Source organism: Anabrus simplex, chromosome 12 (genome assembly GCF_040414725.1).
Source record: "Anabrus simplex isolate iqAnaSimp1 chromosome 12, ASM4041472v1, whole genome shotgun sequence".
Taxonomy (NCBI): domain Eukaryota; kingdom Metazoa; phylum Arthropoda; class Insecta; order Orthoptera; family Tettigoniidae; genus Anabrus; species Anabrus simplex.
The window spans coordinates 96,801,929-96,828,083 of record NC_090276.1 but is presented as its reverse complement, the minus strand read 5'-3'; the positions used below and the strand labels follow the sequence as shown (position 1 = coordinate 96,828,083).

General features: G+C 38.5%; 1 protein-coding gene across 1 annotated transcript in view; it reads left to right on the top strand.

Moving 5' to 3' along the window:
• The window catches only part of LOC136884542 (leucine-rich repeat and WD repeat-containing protein 1), a 112,719-nt gene that overhangs the window by 21,608 nt on the left and 64,956 nt on the right, over positions 1-26,155 (top strand). Inside the window, exon 3 of the mRNA XM_067156793.2 lies at positions 2,019-2,236. Within this exon, the coding sequence (XP_067012894.1) occupies positions 2,019-2,236 (218 nt within the window). The remainder of the gene's footprint in view (positions 1-2,018; positions 2,237-26,155) is intronic.

The following is a 26,155-nucleotide window of genomic DNA, read 5'->3' as shown; positions in this document are numbered from 1 at the left end:
AAGGAAAAGTCTTCAAATGAACCTTGGAAACAGGTTGTGAGCCTAACAAAACCATACCTTAAGTCGCAGTGGGAATTTAACCTTGGCGACTTATCTTCCTTGATGTTCCTGCATTGTCTTCATGTACGAAAATACCAAACAACTAGCTTGTGCATGAAGATAATGTAAGGGCCAAGTACACGAACCCTGTTTAGTGTGTTCAGCGTTTAAGATTCTTAAAAAAAGTAGCAAAGCATCATTTCTGGTTATTATTTAAATCCCTGAATATCTTAGATTAAACAGTCAAGTTCTAGTGGTTACCAAACATAAACGGTGATTAGAAGCGAAGGTAAAATGGCTGCCAGATTTGAAGGTGAACTGTTATATCTGGAACAGAATGAAAATGATTGCAAGAAATTAGCGAGAGAAAATTTGTTGAAAGGTTCCGTTTATCTAAAGAAACAGTTTCATTTCTTCTGGAAACAATGCAAAATAATGTACAATTTCCTCTTTTTGCTGACTTACCGCTGGTTCATTTAGCATCGTTGGAGGTGATACTGCTAATATACACAGAGCAGCTGCAGCTGCGACTGGTAGCCTCATTGTGTCAACACTTTATATAATTGCCGGCGTCACAGCTTTTTAAATATTGCTAGATTTGCTGGTCTAATAGGGATTCTAGTCATTTAACGAGATGTCGCGGTGGTGCGAGGAGCAAGTCTCTAGTCGGTAACTCGAGGTGGTGTCGTGAAGTTTCCGAGCGGTAGTGCAATTATGCTTTAGTTGCACATTTACTATAATTAATTAGTACTTCATAATGAACAGTTTAATAAGGAATATGCAGGAGCTCGCATTGTCTGTCACAACTAATGTTTGTAGCTAAGAGTGTAGAGTCTGTTACTCGTGCCGCGACTTCTCGTCAGATGGAACCATTGAGTGTACTCACATTTGCATCAGATCTCCAGGTGCAGAAAATGCAGGGATATTTCAAAATACGTGATGTTATTTTTCCATAAACTGCAAGACAATAAGTGACAGTAATTTATTTATTAGCGATATTGTTGTTTGGTGGCCCGGTTCTGTCCATGACAATACAATATTTAAGGCTGCACAATCCAAATGAGTTGAAATACAAGAAGGCTATTTATCGGGCCTATCATTGCAAGCCATTTCTCTTAACATGTTTGCTGAATTTACAAACCAAGGAGGAGCATATGTACAAGAGGGATCATACTAGGAGCAGAAATGCTGTAGAAAGACAGCGGAGGTTTTCTGCTCTCTCCGATGGTTAAAGGTTTGAAGTGCATAAAGCTCTAAATATAATAGTTGCTACAACAGTATTGAACAGTATTGCAATTTCAACGAGAAAAAACCCTCCTGAAGATTTAATGGTATAACAGATTATCGAAAAGCAGGACAGTGGTGATGGTGCACTACACTTGCCTTTGGGTTTTATGTCACAACTTAAGTTTTTAGAAGGAAATCATTCGATTGCGAATGTAAAAACTTTCAAGTTCCCTAGGTCCTTTCAATCCTGAAATTGCCAGCGTCTCGCCCCAGTGTGGCAGTGGCTCGTGTGCCGTAGAGACAAGCCTCCCTTGCATGACAATATAACATTAAAATAGACCATCTAGTCATAATCTTACTACTGCCCATTTTTCGAAGAAGAAGAAGAAGAAGAAAAAAACCCACTGAAAGAAAAAATGTACTCAATCACAAACATTTTAAATTTCTGCCAAATTTCCAGTTTGAAACTTAAGGGTAGGAAAATTATGTGAGGAGAGGGTAAATAACGGTATTTGAAGATGCGGAGATTGTCCTTGTCCATTTGTTTTAGCGTTTGTTCTTGTCTCTTTTTCTGTTACTCCCTGTTCCTGTCTCTTGATACAAGACTAGAAATGTGACGAAATACTGCGGCCTTGCGGTTGCCTGAGCGGGTCATAACTTGAATGGCACTTTCTTTCTATGTACTTTGGCAAGCCCACATAATTTGGAAGTGTTGTTGGGAGCGTGTAGATAAGATACTCTGCATGTTTCAGGGAGATGTTCTATTCATTGGCTTGGACAACTCTGCGCAATTCCTGGATGAATGAAGGCGTGAGAGCTAACATTCTGGCTGTCGGAGGAGCCAAGAGCACCATTCACTTGATCCATCACGCCAACTCCGTGGCCTTCCTCAAGATGACCTTGAAGAAGGGCAAGAAACTGGTGATTAACAGCCTGCTCTTCCACCCTCTGCTGGCCAACATTCTTTTTTGTGAGTAACATTCCATTACTTTTATTGTTTAAAAATTATTTGTACATGTAATGTGGTAAGTAGTTTGACTTGATCTTATAATCTATTAGCTTCATAGTCCGTATTGATAGTTCAAACACACAAGTATGAAGGATGAGTTCTCCACCTAATCAATATTTTATATAGTGTCAATATTATTTACATAACAGGACAGTACCGGTTTCGACCTGTAAATAGGTCATCTTCAGCTGTTGAAGAACCTGCTTAATAGCGACTGTACAGAATAAATACTATTAAAATTGAACAGGAATGCCATTAAAATAAACATGAATGTCACTATTCAAAAAAAATACTTAACATTAAGATATATACATGTGGTACAGTTTTGGGGTTAAAAGGCTCTTATCGTGGCCCCAGGCTTTCTACATATTTCAAAAATGATATTTGTTGAGGTTGATATTGGATACAGTTCTTAGAGTTTATGAAGAATCACGGACATTCTGGTGTCAGGCTCGGATACCTAATGTTATATGCCAACATTATGTCCAACGGTTTTATGAGATGATACAAAGTGCATTGATGGGCCGCAAATATGTGGGGACGTCGTGTTCATTAGAATAAAAGGTGTAGTAACCTGTTTACAGATACATAGCTCATTCTCAGTCTATATCAATGCTGAAAAACATGCTAGTTTATATTAGACTTCCATGTTGAGGTTTATGTTGCTGTGTGCGACATCATCATCATTTCCCAACTCCAGTTTCCCGGGTGTTGTGTACTATCGTTCGCCATCTTCTTCTGTCTTCATACATTTCCTGTTCTGGTACGTCCTCCCTTTTGTGTCCTGTCTCCTCCACATCTGATCTTACAGTCTCTATCCAACGTTTTCTTAGTCTACCCTGTGGTCTTCTTCCTACAAGATTAAGGTCAAAATATTTCCTGGCAGGTCTTTCCCTGTTCATTTCCATCATGTGCCCATACCACTGAAGTCTGCATTTCTTTATGACACTGGTAATAGGAACTTCAATACCAGCTACTTTCCTATTCACTTCATTTCTGATCTTGTCCTTTCTGGTAGTTTGGTTCATGGTTCTAATGAATCTCATTTCAGTTGCTTGGATTCTGCTAAGGTTTTTGTTTAGTAGGGTACATGTCTCTAAACCGTACATGAGGATTGGTACGAAGTAAGTGTGGTACATGATTGTTTTTGCTTTTTGTGGTATTTTGCAGTCCCAGAGAAGATTTCTGACTTGACTGTAGAAGTTAGATGCTTTCTGTGTCCTGCTGAGTACTTCCTGCCTAACAGTGTTGTCTTTTGAGATTGTGCTTCTGAGGTACTTGAAGTGGGAAGCTGATTCCACTTTTGCTCTTTCCAGAAATATATTTGAAGTTGTTCCTTCCCTCTTGATGGTCATTTCCACTGTCTTTGTTTTGCTCATCTTCAGTCCAAAATTTTTGAATGTGTTGTTCCATTCATTAAGTTTCTTCTGAACTACAGCTTCTGTCTCTCACCATAAAAGCACATCGTCAGCAAATATCAGGGCGTTTGGTTCACTGTCCATTTTCTTGATAGATTTGATGACCTTGTCCATTACTATTACGAACAGGAGTGGTGACAAAGCACTTCCTTCTTGGACACCTCTCTTTGTTTCAAACCATTTTGATCATCCGTTGCCTATCTCAACACTTCTGGAATAGCATCTTGACTTTGTCAATTAAGTACTTTGGCACCTTTAGGTCTTCCAGACATTCCCATATCTTGTTTCGAGGAACACTATCATATGCTTTTTCAATGTCCATAAATGCAATCACAAGATTTCTTCCGTATTCCCAGTAATTTTCTGTCAGCATCTTTACTGCAAAGATCAGATCCACAGTACTTCGACCTTTCCTGAACCCGTGTGTTCTTCCTCAAGCAAAGGTTCCACTATCTTCCTAAGTCTCATTTCTATGATCTTTTTCAGCAGCTTCAGTGAGTGTGACAACAGCGTGATGCCTCTGTAATTTCCACAATTCCGTCGATTGTCCTTTTTGACTCCTTTATCTCCAATCTTCTGGAATTTTGTTTCTATCCCAAATCACTGATAACACTCTATATAGCCAATTCAAGGCTGGTATTCCAGTTGCCTTTATTATGTCTGAGCTGAGATCATCAAAGCCTGCGGACTTCCCATTTCGTGTGCTCTTTAGTGCTGTTTCTCCCTCAATCCATGTTAATGGTTATTTGTTGTTTTTGGCTTCATCTACACTACAGTCATTGGTGGTGATGTTGCCCCATCTCCATTTAACAGCATGTTGAAGTACTACTTCATTTCACCCCTGATCCCTTCCTCTGTTTGTATTAAGCTACTATCATCTGTTTCCAGTGCGAGGATGTTTATATACAGTAAAATCTCGTTAATTCGAAGTCGTTGGGACTAAAAAAATCGGACTTCGAATTACATGATTTCGAATTAACCGCCAGTTCGCAATTCAGAAGTACCAACCCTCGCTGCGTTATAAAATATTCTAAGGCCCATTACTGCATGCAGTTAATCTTGATTCACAGTTTATACCTTTCAAATGCCATGAAAAAAGAACTTATTTCCAAAATGTATCCAAGAAGGTGCATTTACAGTATTCAAATAATGCACTTGGATATCTCACTGGCAAACATAACCTCACGCAACGAAAGAAAGAAGAAAAAGCACGATTCAAAGACGAGAAATCTATGCTGGCTCCCATGTGCAAGTACTTTATTCATTAAATTACTGTACTGTAAGCGTTTTAGATGCCTTGTATTTACACAGAAAGTGCCCGATGTCCTTAAAATCAAACTTTCCTATGACTATCCTTGTACGATTTCCCGCCATGGCACTTCTCTTGTAGGCTACTTCAGAAATGTAAATACTTGCCGCGTCACAAAGTGACATGCAGTCACCTCGATTCACGGTTTAAACCTTTCAAATGCCATGGGAAAATATTATTTCCAACATGTATCCAACAAGGTGCATTTACAATGTTCAAATAATGCACTTGAGTTAATAACTTACAAACATAACCTCACGCAACGAAAGAAAAATATCACAATTCAAAGACGAGGATAAATAATGCTGGTTCTCCTGTGCAAATGCATTATTTTTTGGATTTCTGTACTGTTTGCATTTTTAGATGCTTTGTACTGGCATGGAAAGTGCCCGACGCCCATAACATTGTGGCTTATCGATCTTTCCTATGACGAGGGGATAAAGTTTCTTGCTTCCATGTGCATTGCAACGCACTACAATGACCCCCATCCCTCACACTTGTACGATTCCCCCGCTGCCACTTTCTCCTTTAAAACCATATGATCGTTTGGGCTCGCATTAAAATAAAGTAATGCAGTTTCATCGGCAATGACAATATTATCAAATTATTATAATTAATGAACCACCTTTCCAATACATAAAATCCTTATATTTAGGATGAAACCATTTAATCACAAATTGGACATGTTTCACTCAACTTTGTGAGCATCATCAGCAATAGTTAACATAAATCATTGGTGGGTCAGGGCCCTGATCCTGGTGTATATCACAAAAGAATGTCTAATATACATTGATAAAAATATATAAATTTAACAAATTTAAAAATAATCAATAAGATTATTTATGTCTATTAAAACAATTTTTTTTTTTTTTAAAATCATTCAGATTGTTTAAAATGTAAAACGGAACGGATGGCTTAAATGTTAAAAATAGTATATGGTAATTAGATGTTCTTAAAAATCGTTGTCCAACATATCTACACTCGATTATATTAAGACTGTTTATGATAAAATCAGTTTTTCAAATCAGGGTGAGTTCTTATTATAGACTATGTTGCTGTTTTTAAGAATAAACATGATGAGAAACGCTAAAATCGCACATGATGGTTGAAAAACGAGTTCACTGGTGATAAAATGTCGTCTAGATCGGCGTAATTTAGCCTTTATGGGACTCCTTGCGTTGTAATTTCTGCCATTATTTTATGCAGTAATATGTTGAAATTGTTCTTCTAACGAAAAAATGCTGATCTATTATATCACTGGTGATAAAATGTCGTCTAGATCGGCGTAATTTAGCCTTTATGGGACTCCTTGCGTTGTAATTTCTGCCATTATTTTATGCAGTAATATGTTGAAATTGTTCTTCTAACGGAAAAAATGCTGATCTATTATATGAATATATAATAAGAACTCACCCTGATTTGAAAAACTGATTTTATCATAAACAGTCTTAATGTAATCGAGCGTAGATATGTTGGACAACGATTTTTAAGAACATCTAATTACCATATACTATTTTTAACATTTAAGCCATCCGTTCCGTTTTACATTTTAAACAATCTGAATGATTTTTTTAAAAAAAATTTTTGTTTTAATAGACATAAATAATCTTATTGATTATTTTTAAATTTGTTAAATTTATATATTTTTATCAATGTATATTAGACATTCTTTTGTGATATACACCAGGATCAGGGCCCTGACCCACCAATGATTCATGTTAACTATTGCTGATGATGCTCACAAAGTTGAGTGAAACATGTCCAATTTGTGATTAAATGGTTTCATCCTAAATATAAGGATTTTATGTATTGGAAAGGTGGTTCATTAATTATAATAATTTGATACTCTGAACTCCAATACGGTTGAAAAATGAGATTTATAACTTGTAATGACAATATTGTTCGGTGCCTACGAATTTATTATATGAGCCACGTTTTTTTTTTCTTTTTCCGTCAACTGTCGGCATCGCCAGTGTTCGCGGATTCTGTTTTCCCGCACACTGCCTGTTGTGTGATATTACGGCATTCCTTAAAATTTTGAATACAAAAGAATTCCGATTTCATTCAACTTCGTAATCATGAAGCGCACTGTAATCCACCGAAGTGGGTGTAAATGCGGAAAGCTATGGTACCACTCCACATTCCGAAACGCGCGTTGTATTATGACGCGGATAGATTCAGAGTTGAAATTACTCTGTAACATACTACTGTTTTAAAATGTAAAGGCTGTTTCGAATTAAAAGTCTAAATTTCGGTAATGGGGCCGACATTGTACTTCGAATTACGAATTATCCGTATTAAACAATTTAAATAACATGCAAAACTGTATCTCATGTTTCCGGGAACGAGACCTTCTTCGAATTAGGCGGGATTTTGAATTAACCGATTTCGAATTATTGAGGTTCTACTGTATTCATTTCTTTTACTGTTTACTATTTTGTATAGTAGTTTCCTTTTTCCTTGACAGTCTTACTCTATCCTTGTAGTAAAGTCATCCCAGCACTTTTCCTTTCCTTCCTGGATCAGTCTTTTTACAGCCAGTTTCTTTTTCCGGTGTTCCTGTGCTAGATGTTCAATTTCTAATTCATTTCGTCTATCATCTGTTTTCTGTTTTTCGAGGTCTAATTTTTTCTTCAGTCTACTTCTTTTACTGCTGTCTTCACTCGGTCATTCCACCAAGGTGTTTCCTTCTCTTTTGGTGTGGCACTTGTTTTTCCACAAATTTCCGTGGCTTCTATTACAAGGGTTTCTTTGAATAAGGACCATTCTTCTTCTATTCCCTCTTTCTCAGTTTTGGGTAATTTAGCTGTTATCATCACTTCATAGTTTCCTTTCTTCTCTATGTCCTTCAACAGCCATGTCTTGATCTTTGGCATTTTCTTTTGTTTAATTTTGGGCCCATGAACTTTTAGGTCAGAGATTAATAATTGATGGTCGCTATCTAGGCACTCGCTGGGTATGACTCTAACATCTGTAACATACTGACCCGCTTTTCTATCAGTGATGATGAAGTCGATCATAGTCTTGAGCTTTCCATCCCAGCTGTATCTCGTTATTTTATGACTGTCCCTCTTCTGATACCATGTGTTCTGTATGATTAAGATGTTTCGCACACAGAAATCAATCAGGTTCTCTCCTTCAGAGTTTCTGTTACCATTGCCATGGGGGCTAATGATGTTTTCACAAGCTAGTCTTTCTTTGCCAACTTGGGTTCCCTCAGGTGAATTTTAAAAAATCTGAGAAAGAAGAAAAGGAAGGTAGGTATTAGAATAACTGATAGAGAGTGCCTGTTTAATAGGTTGTGTACATGATGTGTGTGTGTGTGTGTGTGTGTGTGTTACGTGTGAACTGGATATGTCCTTGAGCATTGTTAGGAGCGTGCTGCACATTGTTGCGTGTATGTCTTGTGGCTGTCGTAGCATTAAGAAAGAGAGGTGGCGGGGAGGGGGAAGCGGCTTGTGTAGGGCGTGGTGTGGAGTGGGGTGTCTCTTTTGGGGTGTGTGTTGGTTTGTGTTTGCTGATTTTTTTTTTTTTTAAATGTGCCTTTTAGAATGGGTATGGCTGTGTTGAAAAGAATATTTGTTTTATCTGTGATTTCGTTTAAGTTGAAAGTAGGATTAGCGTATTGGTCCATGCTAATGTAAAAATCTTCCATTATATTTGTTACCGCTACTATAGTGGTAACACCAAACAAGGCACAAACAGAGTTAAAAGGGGAAGTTAAGAGCAAACTACACAATATAAAAGGTCACTACACACTTGGTAAAAAAACAGTAGGTGACATTACGCGGATCTCCAACAAAACATGTACGTAAATATCAGTAGGGCCAACTAGTGAACAACAAACTGGGAAGATAAAAAGGCTGGGAACCTACCAAAAGCATGGACATGGCTTAGATAGCGGATTCCGAAATAAATCCCCGTGATCCTTAGATTTAAAAAAATATTATTACAAAATAATTTTACAAATACATTTCAAATACAATTCCAAGTTACGAGCTATAAGTTCAGTGATATACGTAGCCTTTTCGTGGCAGTGTAAATTCCAATTTCAAATCCTCAACTATACATCTATTTACCCCAATGCAGTTGTACAATGCAATATACAGTGAAGTGGAAGAGTTTCTCCAAAATCTAGCGTACCTCAAGTGATACAGAACTACCAGAGGCAAACCCCTAGGGAAATAAAATTAAATTACAATCTACGTATCTTAGTGAAACAAGAAATGGGAATGCCTCGGAAATGAACAGGTAAGTCTAGCTGAAAAACTAAAGCGTCATAAGTAACTAATTTGGTGAATCTAGGCGAGGTTAGGGCAGACTCCTGTATGAAGAGCAAATCGGAACATTACCGAAATTTTATCAGGAACGGAATTCAAGAGTGCTTACCCGAGGAGAGTGCCATCCCGGAAACCGGGGGACGTCAACCAGATAGGCTGCTCGCAGACAGATAGACCAAGACCGACAGAATTCAGGATACAGAATTGATTCGAACACTGCCTTGCTCACTATATATAGGAAATTCCGGCCTTGGAGGCAGCCAATCAGCGTGCACGAGTTCCCTATCGCCACCTAGACTCACCAATCACAACCTTACTTTCGATCGCGAACTTTGACTAACATTCTAGAATACGCATGATCGCGAAAGTCGTATTTTTCCAGAATAGACAGAACACACTTTCTAGAACACATACCAACAAAGTAACACACCCTGTACAAAAGTTATGTAACTTTCTGGATCTTTCCAGGAGCTATAGACAGAATTCTACAATTTACAAATGCCTATGTTACATTATACAGTACAGGTTAGGTCAATAAAAATAAAACATCATATCGTATTTTACAAATAAAGTCTTCAAAAAAATACATTCCACTCGCATTACATAGTTCACTTGTAACAATATTGAGCAATGGGCTTGTGGGGTTCATATTTAAAATTAGTGAATTTATGCTTGCATTCCTCAACATGTTGCCCTATGGATGAAAAGTGATTATATTTAGTGGTGTTGATATGTTTGTTGTATCGAATTGAAAAACATCTGCTGGTGCGCCCGAATCAGAATCATTGCATTTTATGCGGTATACTCCTGAGTGGCTGTATTTGTTATTCTCATTGACAGAGTTAGTGTTGTGTAAAATAGAAGCATTATTACATGTGGTTCTATAAGGTATTCTTTGATTGTGTTTCTTGAAAATATTGGTTATGGGGTGGATGTGGATGTTGTTAAATGTAAGAAGTGCGTAGTCTTTCTTAATTTTGCTGTTTCTGCTTAATTTGGATTTAAGTTGATGTTTTATTTTGTGAATGATTTTGTTTATCATGTTTCTGTTGTATCCATCATACTCCGCTATTTCGTGAATTATGTTCAGCTCTTTTTTCAATTCTTCCTGAGAGAGAGGTACGTTGAAAGCTCTGTAAATCATGCTGTAGTATGCCGCTTTTTTGTGTGCGTTCGGGTGAGTGGAATAAATTTTTATTGTGTTGGACGTTTGTGCAGGTTTCTTATAGATTTTGTATGTTAAGTGGTCTTCAGTTTTAGTGACAGATAAGTCAAGATAGTTCAAAGTGCGATATTTCTCAGTTTCCATAGTAAATTTTATATGTGGATCTATTTTGTTTAGCTGTTCAAGTATGTTGTTTTCGTTTGTGGACCTGCATTCTATAACAACGAAGATATCGTCTACAAATCTGCACCAGAATGATATATTGTTAATTTTGCTAATTTCTGCGAGGTCTAAGTGGTATGTATAGATCTCAGCTAGTATTCCTGAAGCTGGTGAACCCATGGGAAGACCTTGCTGTTTGTAGATAGTGTCGTGGAATCTAAAGTAGTTATTGTTTAGGGCAAATTCAGGTAAATTAATGAATTCACCTATTTCGAGGATGCTTAGATTACTGTGATTTTTCAAATTCGATTCTATTAGTCTATTGTTTTCTGTGTGGGTATGTTAGGGTACATGTTAATGATATCATATGATGCTAGGACATGGTGTTGTTCGATCTTCAGCTCTTTGGTGATGTTACAGAATTCTATTGAGTTTCGTACTGATTTCTTGGCTATGAATGTGTAGTGTTTTTTGAGAAATGTTGTATGAAGCATGGTAATTTGTAGATTGGGCTTGATCTATAATTTATGATCGGCCTCATGGGTACATCATCTTTGTGGATCTTGGGTAGGCTTTCACAGTTGGCAGTTGTGGATTCATTATGGTCACCTTCGTGGTTTCTTGTTCCTTAAGAAGGAAGTGGGTGTTTTTCAGTCAAGTTTTTAGATTTCTTTGAATACTGGCAGTTGGATCTTTTCGTTTGATTTGAAAGGTGTCGTCTAGGAAACATTGTTTAGTTTTAGTGATGTATTTGTTTCTGTTGATGATGACTGAGAATTACCTTTGTTATGCTTAATTTTGTCTTTGAGTTTCCTGAGTTGAGCGTTGTCAGTTTTGCTTTTATAGCTGCTGTTGTTTTTAATCTTGTTTATGTCTTGTGGTAATTTCTTCTTAACCTCGTGTTTGATCTCGTCGCGTAAATCATGAGATACTTTACTTAGGGCATTTTCGGTTTTGGCGATGATGGCTGTGAGGTTATGGAAGGTTGACGTGTTTACCCAATTGAGTTTAGGTCCTTTGCTCAATATATTAGTTTCTGTTTCATCAAAGTGCGTGTCTGTTATTCATGATGGGTGGGTGAAAAGTGTGTTCATTCTCTTTGTTGCATTTGAAGGGCGTGTTACTGTCTTGTTTGTTTTGGATTTGTGACCATTTAAGTGCATTAAGCTTTCTATCCAATGTGTTCTGTTTGCGGATTGCTAGGTTAGTTATTTTGTTTTGGGTTATTTGTTGGAAGTTGTCCCAAAAGCTGTGTGGTAAAATATGGGAAGCTTCTAGGTGTGTTTCATAGAGTTTGGTATTGAGGTATTGTTTTTAAATTCTTCCTGTAGAATAATTTAATTTCTTCTGTTAACCATAATTTGTTAGTTTTTTTCTGTGTGTTCCATGTCTGGTTGGTGTTCTTGTGTTTATTATTGTGTCTGTTAAGGAAATTCGGTACTAAGTTCCTAGACAGGCATTCTCTTAAAAAGCCAATGTTCTTGATCACAATTGCTATTTTAATTTTCAGGTTCTGATATGTAAACTTGTGGGTTACTGTAGTCACGTCCTAGTTCGTGAACCATGGGCAACGGCTGAGTGGCCTAATAAGTGGTCCTGAGAGTCGGGATACCAGTTGCTATGGAATGGGAGTGGGCATCTCGGACATATTCTGAGTCGTGGCCCTCCTTGTGCTCAGGCGGCTAGGACTATACAATTCACCGGTGGTCCATAACCCGTTAGAGGAGAGATCCTCACTTGGACTATGTGCAAGTAGGGCAGCATCCTGCTTCATGAATTAACCGAGCTCAGAACACTTTAAGCAAGCCTCGGACCTATGGGAGTAATGGAGTCCCACTCCCATTTGACAGGCGAGGGACTCCTTGGAAACAACTTGGCGAACGAAATGGAATTCGATGGGGAGCTATCAATATTAATGGGGCTTATGGAAGAAAGAAGGTAGAACTGGCTGAGTCAGCAAAGAGGATGCATCTGGATGTGCTAGGAGTAAGTGATATTCGGGGAAGGGGAGATAATGAGGAAGAGATAGGAGATTATAAGGTGTACTTGAGGGGTGTTAGAAAGAGAAGGGCAGAGTCTGGGGTAGGGCTCTTTATCAGGAATACCATTGCACGCAACATAGTTTCTGTTAGGCACGTAAATGAGCGTATGATGTGGGTAGATTTGTCAGTGGGAGGAATTAAGACAAGAATTGTGTCCGTGTATTCACCATATGAGGGTGCAGATGAGGATGAAGTTGACAACTTTTATGAAGCATTGAGTGACATCGTGGTCAGGGTCAACAGCAAGGATAGAATAGTGCTAATGGGCGATTTCAATGCGAGAGTTGGGAATAGAACTGAAGGATACGAAAGGGTGATTGGTAAATGTGGGGAAGATATGGAAGCTAATGGGAATGGGAAGCGTTTGCTGGACTTCTGTGCTAGTATGGGTTTAGCTGTTACGAATACATTCTTCAAGCATAAGGTTATTCATCGCTACACATGGGAGGCTAGGGGTACCAGATCCATAACAGACTATATCTTAACAGACTTTGAATTCAGGAAATCTGTTAGGAATGTAAGAGTTTTTCGGGGATTTTTCGATGATACAGACCACTATCTGATCTGTAGTGAATTAAGTATCTCTAGGCCTAGGGTAGAGAAAGTGAAATCTGTCTGCAAACGAATAAGGGTAGAAAATCTCCAGGACGAGGGAATTAGACACAAGTACATGGATATGATTAGTGAGAAGTTTCGAACAGTAGACAGTAAGCAGGTTCAGGATATAGAAAGTGAATGGGTGGCATACAGGGATGCTGTAGTTAGAAACAGCAAGGGAATGCCTAGGAACAACTGTGTGTAAAGATGGGAAAAGGCGAACATCTTGGTGGAATGATGAAGTGAGAGCAGCCTGTAAACGTAAAAAGAAGGCTTATCAGAAATGGCTCCAAACAAGGGCCCAGGCAGACAGGGATTGGTACGTAGATGAAAGAAACAGAGCGAAACAAATAGTTGTTGAATCCAAAAAGAAGTCATGGGAAGATTTTGGTAATAACCTGGAAAGGCTAGGTCAAGCAGCAGGGAAACCTTTCTGGACAGTAATAAAGAATCTTAGGAAGGGAGGGAAAAAGGAAATGCACAGTGTTTTGAGTAATTCAGGTGAACTCATAATAGACCCCAGGGAATCACTGGAGAGGTGGAGGGAATATTTTGAACATCTTCTCAATGTAAAAGGAAATCATCATGGTGGTGTTGCAAACAGCCAAGCTCATGGGGAGGAGGAAAATGATGTTGGTGAAATTATGCTTGAGGAAGTGGAAAGGATAGTAAATAAACTCCATTGTCATAAGGTAGCAGGAATAGATGAAATTAGACCTGAAATGGTGAAGTATAGTGGGAAGGCAGGGATGAAATGGCTTCATAGAGTAGTAAAATTAGCGTGGAGTGTTGGTAAGGTACCTTCAGATTGGACAAAAGCAGTAATTGCACCTATCTACAAGCATGGAAACAGGAAGGATTGCAACAACTATCGAGGTATCTCATTGATTGGTATACCGGGCAAAGTATTCACTGGCATCTTGGAAGGGAGGGTGCGATCAGTCGTTGAGAGGAAGTTGGATGAAAACCAGTGTGGTTTCAGACCACAGAGAGGCTGTCAGGATCAGATTTTCAGTATGCGCCAGGTAATTGAAAAATGCTACGAGAGGAATAGGCAGTTGTGTTTATGTTTCGTAGATCTAGAGAAAGCATATGACAGGGTACCGAGGGCAAAGATGTTCGCCATACTGGGGGACTATGGAATTAAAGGTAGATTATTAAAATCAATCAAAGGCATTTATGTTGACAATTGGGCTTCAGTGAGAATTGATGGTAGAATGAGTTCTTGGTTCAGGGTACTTACAGGAGTTAGACAAGGCTGTAATCTTTCACCTTTGCTGTTCATAGTTTACGTGGATCATCTGCTGAAAGGTATAAAATGGCAGGGAAGGATTCAGTTAGGTGGAAATGTAGTAAGCAGTTTGGCCTATGCTGACGACTTGGTCTTAATGGCAGACTGTGCCGAAAGCCTGCAGTCTAATATCTTGGAACTTGAAAATAGGTGCAATGAGTATGGTATGAAAATTAGCCTCTCAAAGACTAAATTGATGTCAGTAGGTAAGAAATTCAACAGAATTGAATGTCAGATTGGTGATACAAAGCTAAAACAGGTCGATAATTTCAAGTATTTAGGTTGTGTGTTCTCCCAGGATGGTAATATAGTAAGTGAGATTCAATCAAGGTGTAGTAAAGCTAATGCAGTGAGCTCGCAGTTGCGATCAGCAGTATTCTGTAAGAAGGAAGTCACCTCCCAGATGAAACTATCTTTACATCGGTCTGTTTTCAGACCAACTTTGCTTTATGGGAGCGAAAGCTGGGTGGACTCAGGATATCTTATTCTTAAGTTAGAAGTAACAGACATGAAAGTAGCAAGAATGATTGCTGGTACAAACAGGTGGGAACAATGGCAGGAGGCTACTCGGAATGAGGAGATAAAGGCTAATTAAGGAATGAACTCGATGGATGAAGCTGTACGCATAAACCGGCTTCGGTGGTGGGGTCATGTGAGACGAATGGAGGAGGATAGGTTACCTAGGAGAATAATGGATTCTGTTATGGAGGGTAAGAGAAGTAGAGGGAGACCAAGACGACGATGGTTAGACTCGGTTTCTAACGATTTAAAGATAAGAGGTATAGAACTAAATGAGGCCACAACACTAGTTGCAAATCGTGGATTGTGGCGACGTTTAGTAAATTCTCAGAGGCTTGCAGACTGAACGCTGAAAGGCATAACAGTCTATAATGATAATGTATGTATGTATGTATGTATGTATGTATGATATGTAAACGCAATGTTTTTTGCCTGGTTGACTGGGATACTATAATCTGTCAGCTTCATAGTCCGTATTGATAGTTTAAACACACAAGTTTGAAGGATGAGTTCTCCACCTAATCAATACTTTATTTTACATAGTCATCATCATCATCAGTTTTCCACTCCAGTTGCCCGGGTGTGGTTTACGAGCACTCTCCACTTCTGTCTGTCCATGTACCTACCACTCTTCTCTCAAGACAACATCCCAGCTGACTCCTCTTGTTCCTATGTCCTCTTTCACTTGGTCCAGCCATCTCTTCCTAGGTCTTCCTACCGGTCGTTTTCCGGCCACGACTGTGTGTAGCCATTGTTTTGCTGTCCTTCCATCGTCCAATCGTTTGACATGGCCAAACCATTTCAAACGGGCCCTTGTCACTTTTTCATTCAGGGATGGGTACACACCAGCTTCCTCCCTTATTCTTTCATTCCTTACCCTGTCCCTTTTTGTCTTCTGTACCATAGTACGTAGGGACTTCATTTCTGCGGCTTGTAATTTGCTATCCACTTGTTGGGTTGTTGTGCAGGTTTCTAGGCCATATGTTGTTATGGGGGTGAAGTATGATTGGAATAGAATCTGCTTTGATCTTAAGGGAGCTTGTTCGTTCCAGAGGAGGTTCCGAACTTGATGGTAAAACTGAGCTGATTTTTGAATGCAGTTGTTAATCTCATGCTGTATTCTATTATCACTTGAAATGATGCACCCAAGATATTTATATTGGTCTACTGTTTCCAGCTGTGTACCTTCTAGCATTATTTTTCCTTTCTTCTTCTGCCTGTTGACAGACATAGTAACATTTTTCGATTTATTTATTGTTAATCCGTGTGCTTTCAAATATTCATTCCAGGTGTTCAGCCTCTCTTGGACTTCCTTCTTTGTATTTCCCCAAATTACTACATCATCTGCAAATGCATTGATGTCCATATTGTTCTTCTGCTTAATTTCTTTCATGACTTCATCCATGACAGTGATAAAAAGTAATGGTGAAAGGGTACTGCCTTGTTGCACTCCTTTAGTGGTTTGGAACCAATCAGAATTACCGTTTCCTATCTGTACGCAACTGCAGCAGTCTTCATAAAGCATTTTAACTTTCTGGATAAGACCTTTGGGTACATTTTTCTTTCTTAAGCATTCCCATTTAGTCTTCCTTGGAACACTATCAAATACTTTTTCGAGATCCAAAAACACAAGTGTTAAGTCTTTGCCCTTCTCCCAATGCTTTTCTAACAGTATTCTAAGTGCAAATATGAGATAGGTAGCTGATCGGTGTTCTCTGAATCCATATTGTTCTTCCTGTAGTTGTGGTTCTGTTATTTTCCTTAACCTTTTTTCAAGTATTTTCTCAAATATTTTCAAACCATGAGACAATAAAGTGATCCCTCTATAATTGCTACATTTTTTCCGGCTTCTTTGTTTGAAGAGAGGTATTATTATTCCCTTTTTCCAATCATCTGGGACTTTCCTATCCTTCCATATTGCATTAATTACTCTAGGAAGCCACTGTATTCCTATTGCACCAGTTGCTTTGATCATATCTGCACTGACTTCATCAAATCCTGTTGATCTTTCTTTGGGCATACTATTAAGGGCAGTCTTTACTTCCTTCCATGTTGGCAGGCTCTCTTGGTCAGGCTCATCATTGCAGCTTAAACTGACCTGCATGGTTACATCATTGGAGTCTTTCCCAGTACAGTTGTATAAATTATCAAAATAGGATATCATGATCTTCCTTATTTCTGTCTCTTCCCTGACTATGTTACCATCTGGTTCCTCTATTGCTGTTATGTATTCATTGTCTCTTCTTATATTTTGTATTGTTCGGTAAAGTAGTTTAGAATTAACTTTGCTGTCTTGCTCTAGTTTATCTGTGAAATCAGTCCAAGCTTTCTGTTTTTCTTCGGCCACAATTTTCTTTACTCGTAGCTTCTGATCTCTGTATTTCTGCTGCAGTTCGTTTACTCTAGATTCATTCCTTTGACTTCCTTTTTGCATTTCTTTGTCTCTGGCTTTCCTGGCTTCATTTTTCGCTTTCACAGCAATCTTCACCCGATCGTTCCACCAAGGAGTTTCTTTTGCCTTCATTTTGCTATTAGTTTTACCACAAACTTCTACTGCAACTCCGACAATGCTTTCTTTGAATCTAGTCCACTCGATGTTGCCTTCTTTTAATGCATCTGATGGTAATTTATTGGTCACTTTTTTTGTGTATTCAGCTTGTTTCTCTGCCTTCTTTAGCTCCCATGTCTTGATTTTTGGTTTCCTGTATTTCTGAGGTCTGTAAATTTTAATGTACTTTATTGTTGCGAGGAGAAGTCTGTGGTCACTGTCCAGGCTTTCACTTGGTCTAACTCTGACATCACATGTGGTCTTTCCTGCTTCATTGTCTGATATAAAATAATCTATCAGAGTTTTAGTATCTCCATTCCAACTGTATCTTGTTAGTTTATGACTTAGCTGCTTCTGAAACCAACTGTTGTTTATTCTCAAGCCATTCCTTACACATAGATCTAGAAAACTTTCTCCTTCTGGGTTCCTGTCTCCATAACCATGTGGACCTAGTTACATTTTCATATCCAAGCCTGTCTGATCCAACTTAAGCATTTAGATCTCCCATTACTATGATATTTTCCTCTCTTTCGATAGCTTCTTCTAAATCAGTTCGGAATTGTTCTTTTTCCTCTTCGTTACAGCCAGTCTGTGGGGCATACACCTGGACTACTGTCAGCACACTCTTGTTAAGAGAGATGTTCAACTTAATAATTCTTTCATTAACATATATTACCTCACTGATGACATCAATGTCCTCTCTTAATATAAGACCTACACCATTTTTGGCTTCTGTTTTGTTTCCACTCCAGTGTAGTTTGTATCCTTTTACATAGTGTCTACATTATTTACATAGAAGGACAATACATCCACCCACATCCACCCCATAACCAATATTTTCAAGAAACACAATCTAAGAATAGCTTACAGGACTATACGTAATGATGCTTCTATTTTACACAACACTAAATCTGTCAATGAGAAAAACAAATACAGCCGCTCAGGAGTATACCGCATAAAATGCAACGATTGTGAAGCCAGCTACATATATTCGATACAACGAACACATCAACGCCACTAAATATAATAACTTTTCATCCATAGGGCAACATGTTGAGGAACATAAGCATAAATTCACTAATATCAAGAATGACATGGAAATTTTAAATATGAACCCCGCAGGCCCATTGCTCAATATTGTAGTTATTGATGATGATTATGTACTTGAATAATAGAACAGGGATGGTGTATTAATGTGTTTAATTAACACTCCAACTATCGTGGGGACGAAAGTAAAAACATGAATAATAATCAGAGAGAATAAAGATAATATTAGAAGCACAGAACATCAATATATAAAAGTCTTTGAAACAAACAAAGTTCAAGGAGTTTATAAAACATATATTAATACTAGAGGCCGCCACACACTCCCTCCGCAGTGACAGCGTCCATGTATTTTCGAGGGAAGGTGACCCTTCGACCTGATCTGGTGATCCGTGGTGTGGGTGTATTGGGTTGAGTGCTGCCTGTCTTCTTCTGAAGGTTGACAGTCTTTGGAATGGAACTCGACGGAATGTCCAGAGTAGTTTCTCCAGATGTGTCCTCCTTGTTGTCCGATGATTGGTCTGCCAGAAGGAAGGCAGGTTTCAATCTGTCAATGCTAACAGTTTGTTTCCCTGTTGGCATCTCCACCTCGAAGTGTTAGTCACTCCGAGACAGGACTGGGTATGGCCCGTCATATGGTGATTGAAGAGGTGTTCTGACAGCATCATGTCGAACGAAAACGAACTTGCTCGTCATCAGCCGTGGGTGAACAAAGATCTTTTTGTGGTCGTGATGTTCTGTTGGGACTGGTCTTAGGTTCGTTAACTGTTCCTTCAATTTGAAAACGAAGGTTGGGATGTCAGTTACTAATTTCTGTTCATTGAGAAATACTCCTGGTAACCTAATTATTGAACCGTAAGTCATTTCCACTGGCGAGGTGTTGACTTGCGGAATTATGTAGGAACAAAGTCCTAACAAGACCAGAGGAAGCTTCGAAACCCAATCATCAGACATCTGTGCCTTCAAAGCAGATTTTAATTGACGGTGCCAGCGTTCAATTTTTCCATTTGCTGCCGGATGATATGCTGTCGTTTAATGTGGACAATGCCCAGTGTGCTTGTGAGGCATTTGAAAAGTTGATCAGTAGTTATGATATGAGGCACGCCAAAACGAGATATCCATGTTGAGACTATGGCAAATGAAACTGCTTCTGCTGTGATGTCAGTTAATGGAACTGCTTCTGGCCATCGGGAGAAACGATCAATAATTGTTAGTAAATAGCGGTATCCTTGTGATGGAGGTAATGGTCCAACTACGTCCACGTTAATGTGACTGAATCTTGCTGCCGTTGGAGGTAATGTCCCACTGCACTGTTAGTGTGTCTCTAGACTTTACTTCGTTGGCAAGGAATACATGCTGATGTCCAGGTCTTTACGTCCTTTCTTAGTGATGGCCAAATGAAGTGCTTTTTTTACTAAATTAATGGTTGCTTGAACACCAGGGTGAGCTAGATTGTGTAGCGAGTTGAAAATTGCCTGTCGTAGTTGTTGAGGCACATGTGGGCAAATCATATCTTCAGTCATGTCGCAAACGAGTTCTTTACCATTGGGCAACATTATTGTTCGAAGTGCAAGTGACGTATTCTTAATGTGTGGAAGTTCTTCGTCACATTGTTGGCTTTCTGCTATTTCTTCCATGGTAACAATTGGAGGTATAATGATTGAAGCAATTCGTGAACAAACATCAGCTGCGATGTTCTCCTTTCCAGTAGTGTAACGTATGTTTGTGGTGAACTGTCCGATGAAACTAATGTGTCGTATCTGACGTGGAGAAGCTTTGTCTGAACGTTGCTTGAACATGAAAGTGAGTGGCTTGTGGTCGGTGTAAATCGGAAAATCACGTCCTTCAAGCATGTACTGAAAGTGCATCACAGCTGAGTAGGCAGCGAGGAGTTCTGTCATTGGTTGAGTAATTCCTCTCTGCATTTGTCAGTTTCTTGGAGAAGAATGCTAATGGTTGCAGATTATTGTCTTTGATTTGTTGCAGTGATGCACCAATAGCATAATTCTGAGGCATCTACCATTAAAATTAGAGGTAAATTTGAAGATGGATGAGATAGAAGTGCTGAATCGGCCAAGCTATTTTTTTAGGTCATTAAAGGCTTGTCGAAGATTTTCTGTCCAATTAATTTTTCTGTTGTCATTTTTCTTAGTCCCGTGGAGAAGGTTCAAAAGCTCTGCTTGTTTACTGGCTGAATTTGGCAGTGCTCTTCGGTAAAAGTTAATGAGGCCAAGAAACCGGCGCAGTTCTTTTATTGTGTTAGGTAACGGATAGTCAACAATGGTTTGTACTCGCTCTGGTAGCGGTCTGATTCCTTCTTCAGTTATCATATACCCCAGGAAAGGTACTTCTGTTGAACTGAAAATGCACTTGTTCATATTGATTCTGATGTTGAACTTACTGAGGCGTTCGAAAAGTATTTGAAGATGCTTCTTGTGCTCTTCTTCATCTTGTGATGCCACTAGGATGTCATCTGTATAATAGTACACAAAATCGAGGTCTCTGAGTATACTGTCAATATATCTTTGAAAAGTTTGAGCTGCATTACGGAGTCCAAATGGGGTGTGCAAAAATTCGAACAAACCAAATGGAGTTATCACTGCTGTCTTAGGTACATCGTCCGGATGTACAGGGATGTGATGATAAGCTCTGATCAGTTCTCTTTTTGAAAATATTCGTTTTCCATGTAGTTGGCTGTTAAAATCTTGAAGGTTAGGAATAGGATACCTGTCAGGCTTGGTGATGTTGTTGAGAGCACGGTACTCTCTGCAAGGTCTCTAGGATCCGTCTTTCTTGGGAACTAAGTGGAGGGGACTTGCCCAGGCGCTCTTTGACGGCTGGCAGATTTTCATATCGATCATTTGTTGGAACTCTGCTTTAGCTGCTTTGAGTTTATCTGGTGGTAGTCGTCATGCCTTTGCTGCTACAGGATGTCCTTCTGTGACAATGGTATGATAAACAGAGGTATCTGGTATGTCAAAATGGACGTTTTCATGGAGCAAGTTGGGAAGTTTCTTTAGAATGTCAGCATGTTTTTGGTCTGGTGGCATTACATAAACTGTTTCTATGCCCGAAACTTTAATCAGTGTGCCAGGTGTCTCTGCTGACGTTAATGGGTCAATGATATGCCTGTTCTTTAGATCTACTATAAGGTTGTAATGGTGAATGAAGTCGGCTCCAATAATCGATGATTGCACATCTGCAACTACGAAATTCCATGTGAAATTGCGCCGTAAGCCCAATCTGAGTACTAGGAGACGCTCTCCATAAATATTAATACCAGTGCCGTTTGCTGCATAAAGTTTACGATCTGTTTTTTTGGGGCGATCACTATCCGAAGGCGGAATCACAGAAATATCAGCTCCGGTCACCAATGTAGTTATTGATGATGATTATGTACTTGAATAATAGAACAGGGATGGTGTATTAATGTGTTTAATTAACACTCCAACTATCGTGGGGATGAAAGTAAAAACATGAATAATAATCAGAGAGAATAAAGATAATATTAGAAGCACAGAACATCAATATATAAAAGTCTTCGAAACATAAACAAAGTTCAAGGAGTTTATAAAACATATATGAGTTTATACACATATATTAATACTAGAGGCCGCCACAATATAATGGAAGATTTTTACGTCAACATGGACCAATACGCTAATCCTAACTTCAACTTAAACGAAATAACAGATAAAACAAACATTCTTTTCAACACAGCCATACCCATTCTAAAAGACACATATTTAAAAAAAATCAGCAAACACAAATCCACACACACCCCAAAAGACACACTCCACTCCACACCATCCACTCCACAAGCTGCTTCCCCCTCCCCACCACCTCTCTTTCTTAATGCTACGACAGCCACAAGACGTGCACGCAACAATGTGCAGCATGCTCCTAACCATGCTCAAGGACATATCCAGCTCACATGTAAGTAACAAGCACACACATCATGTACACAACCTATTAAACAGGCACTCTCTATCAGTTATTCTAATACCTATCTTCATTTTCTTCTTTCTCAGATTTTTTAAATTTACCTGAGGGAACGCAAGTATGAAGAGGGGAGCACCCACAACCCACTTTCATTGATTTCAATATGTCGCACACAGTAACATAAACCTCAACATGGAAGTCTAATATAAACTAGCATGTTTTTCAGCATTGATATAGACTGAGAATGAGCTATGTATCTGAAAACAGGTTACTACACCTCTTATTCTAATGAACACTACATCCCCGCATATTATTACATACTATCCACTTCATTCCATATCGATATTGTAATCAAGATAACAATTAAGTAAAAGGTTCCACCTGATCGATTTTTTTTTTTTTATTTAGCCTTTGGCTAAATTTATGCCATTAAAAACTTACAGAACATGTTTCGATTGCTTAGCAATCATCATCAGCCGTTTCGCTTAAGGCTTAGGTGAAGAAGCATAAAACATTTCATAATTAAAATTAAAATGGGTTAGTAAGGGACGTTTAAGTGGTGCGGGAGGATGGATGGGGGGGTTGTGTTTGTTAGTTAAGATTAAAATTATACAAATTAAAAACTATTCTAAACTAAAACATCTTTGATTTCATTCGTTGTCACTTGCACTGGTTCATTATTAAGTTCGACAGTTTTCCGTTAATGCTCTTGCACACTTGTCTTGATGGTATAGTGTTCTTTCTTTTTCTAGACCTTTCTTACTGTTCGGTGGAGAAGATTATGTAGATTGTTGGTCGAATTGTTCAGTTTTCATTTAGTTGGATAGTTTGGAGTACGATCTGTAACCGGCAGGAAAATGTAACTATTAATTAAAAATTGTTTGAGGGTATGTTGTCTAAAGAAATTATTTGCATTTAAAAAAATGAAACTGTAAAGATTAAAAACTTACCCCTATCCAATTATTCGTTGTACAAATTTTATTTGGAATCATTAAGTCAGGAAGTTTGGTGAACTACCTGTAACCGGTAGAGAAAACGTGTTTGTTAATTGAGAATACCTGGAAATGTGTTTTCTAAAGGAATTATTTATACTGTGAAAAACTTATTTAAACTTACCCCTGTCCAATTCGTTCTTGTTCCGATATTTACGTGCTTGTATTTGTCTCCGCCGTCCTCGACCTTGTGTAGTAGCTGTGTGGCGAGGACGTTTTGCAGGCTTGGTTTGGAGGGGGAAGGGGAAGTGACGGCGTGTTGTCATTTGTTGTCATGTGCAGGGAGTTGGCTTCTATTTGTGACGTAGCTGCTTTGTGATTGCTTCCTACTTTCGCTGGGCAGGTTCGATTGCCTTCTAATAACTCCATGTATCTCAATATGTGTTCAAACAAGGGGTTTCTTTGTTCGTTCGTTTCATTTAAATTTTTTTCCTTATTAAACAACTTATCCAGAAATATATGTATACTTCCCAAATTATTCATTAGTCTTCCTTTGTTTAGTCTTTTGATGATGGCGAGATCCTGATTGATATTTGTAAATTTGTGGCCTGTCTCTTTCATATGTTCGCCCATTGCTGAAAACCTCCTGTGTTTTTCTGCATTAACGGGTTCTTGGTATCTTATTGCGAAGTTGCGTCCGGATTGCCCGACATATGTGGCCTGACACTGTTTACATGTTAACTTGTAAATTCCTGAATTTTGAAACTTTCCTTCACTATTCTCATTGACTTTGTTATGATTAAAGAACCGGTGTCTAGTATTGTTGTTTGTTGAAAACGCTATCTCAGTGTTGTGCTTCCTAAACAAGTTAGTGATTGCATAAATGTTCGGATTATTAAAAGTGTACCTCACATATTTTTTGGTTCGTTCTGTTTGTATAGTTAAACTCGTTTGCTGTTTATATTTGCGTTTGGTGATTAGCCCGTTGATCATTTTTAAATTAAAGCCGTTTAGGAGGGCTTGTTGTCGAATGAAAGTTAGTTCTTTATTCCTCTCTTTATTGGTTAACTTCACTTCAGTCGAATTATCCCTTTGATCATTAACGATGGTGCTGAGATAAGTGTATTCCCGGACTCATTGAACAGGTTTATGGTATTCGACTAATACTGCATCATATAAACTCGCGGTAATCGCCTACGTTGAAACATACATGAATAGGGCAGTGGGCCGTAAGTATTCATTGTCTGAATGCAACATGTGCTACCACGTAACAGACAAATGCACGTCAAGCGACCAACATGTCTTGCAAAGCATATCGCAGACAAAAAAGCTGCAAGTTTGCGAAAGTAGGGGAGGATCTGCTTAAATATGTGATTTCGTTATGCAGCGTTGGATATGCCGTTTCTCACGAAATGCTGTATTTTAAAGAACAAGAAATAGCTGTTGCACATGGAATCAGTGTCTTGGATTTGAAGGCTATCCAAGGCTTGATGATTAATTGTATGCAGACAAATGAAAATTCTCTTCGACGAAGAACACCATTTTGCCACATAATGCCGAATGATTTCAACCGAAAAGTAATTGATTTTCATTGCTTTGTGATTGAGAATTGTAAAGTGAAGGAATATTTGCTCACACAAATAGGAACCACAGATCAGACACCAATCAGTTTCCGAATGCCACAAAGTCGAACAGTTGATAAGAAAGATCATTGAGTATTATCGTACACGCTACCGGAAGCAAAAAAGAATGATGTACTGCTGTGCTATTCACTTTGACAATGCTTGCTCTAACAGGTGATGGTGGAAAGCTTGCACCGTGTGTTGTTCAAAAACGAAAACCAGTGCCTGGAGTAAAATTTCCGTGAGGGATCCACGTTCGTATCCAAGAACAAAGGTGGATGGACACGTTTCTCGTACAAGATGTAAATGAATTGTTGAACTGTCCATACCATGCTTATTGTCGTTTCACAACAAGTAACTGTTCGAGCATCAGTGGTGCCAACTATTACGGATTGTCCGTAATTAGTACGGATTTCACCTCACGATTACGGAATTACGGTCAAAGGGGAAATTATTACGGAAAGCTGACATTATCATGAAAAATAATTTTCAACGGGAAAAAAGAAAAAGGAAAAAGGCTCGAAAGGATTGAACATTTCTCCTAAATCGTCCTCATTTCAATGCTTGTGAGTTGACAATGATACTTATTCGATTGTGATTTCCTTTTGCTACCCATAAGCGTTGTAAAATTCATTGTGAATGAAGGAGCTCAAGCGCTGTTCTTCTCCACCATAAATCCTTCAGTAATGTTGTATTTGCTGTGTTAAGTGCACTGACAGTTGACAGAAAGATTGAGAAAGAAGTGAGGCCTACATTAACCCTTTAAGTACCAGTCGCTTGTAGGTGGTGTATGCGAAGAATACCAGGCTTATCTTTAAGAAATTGCAATGTTTCAGTAAATTCATTATAACTTTCTTATTGAAGGTATGCCTCCGACATTTTAACTTATCATAGAAAAGGAGGTTCTTTACATGTTTTTAAATTCACAAGCTATGTTATATTAACACTATAAGAACTAAAAAATTATTAGTTTAACAATTATAAAAATGAAAATTGAAAAGTCATAATT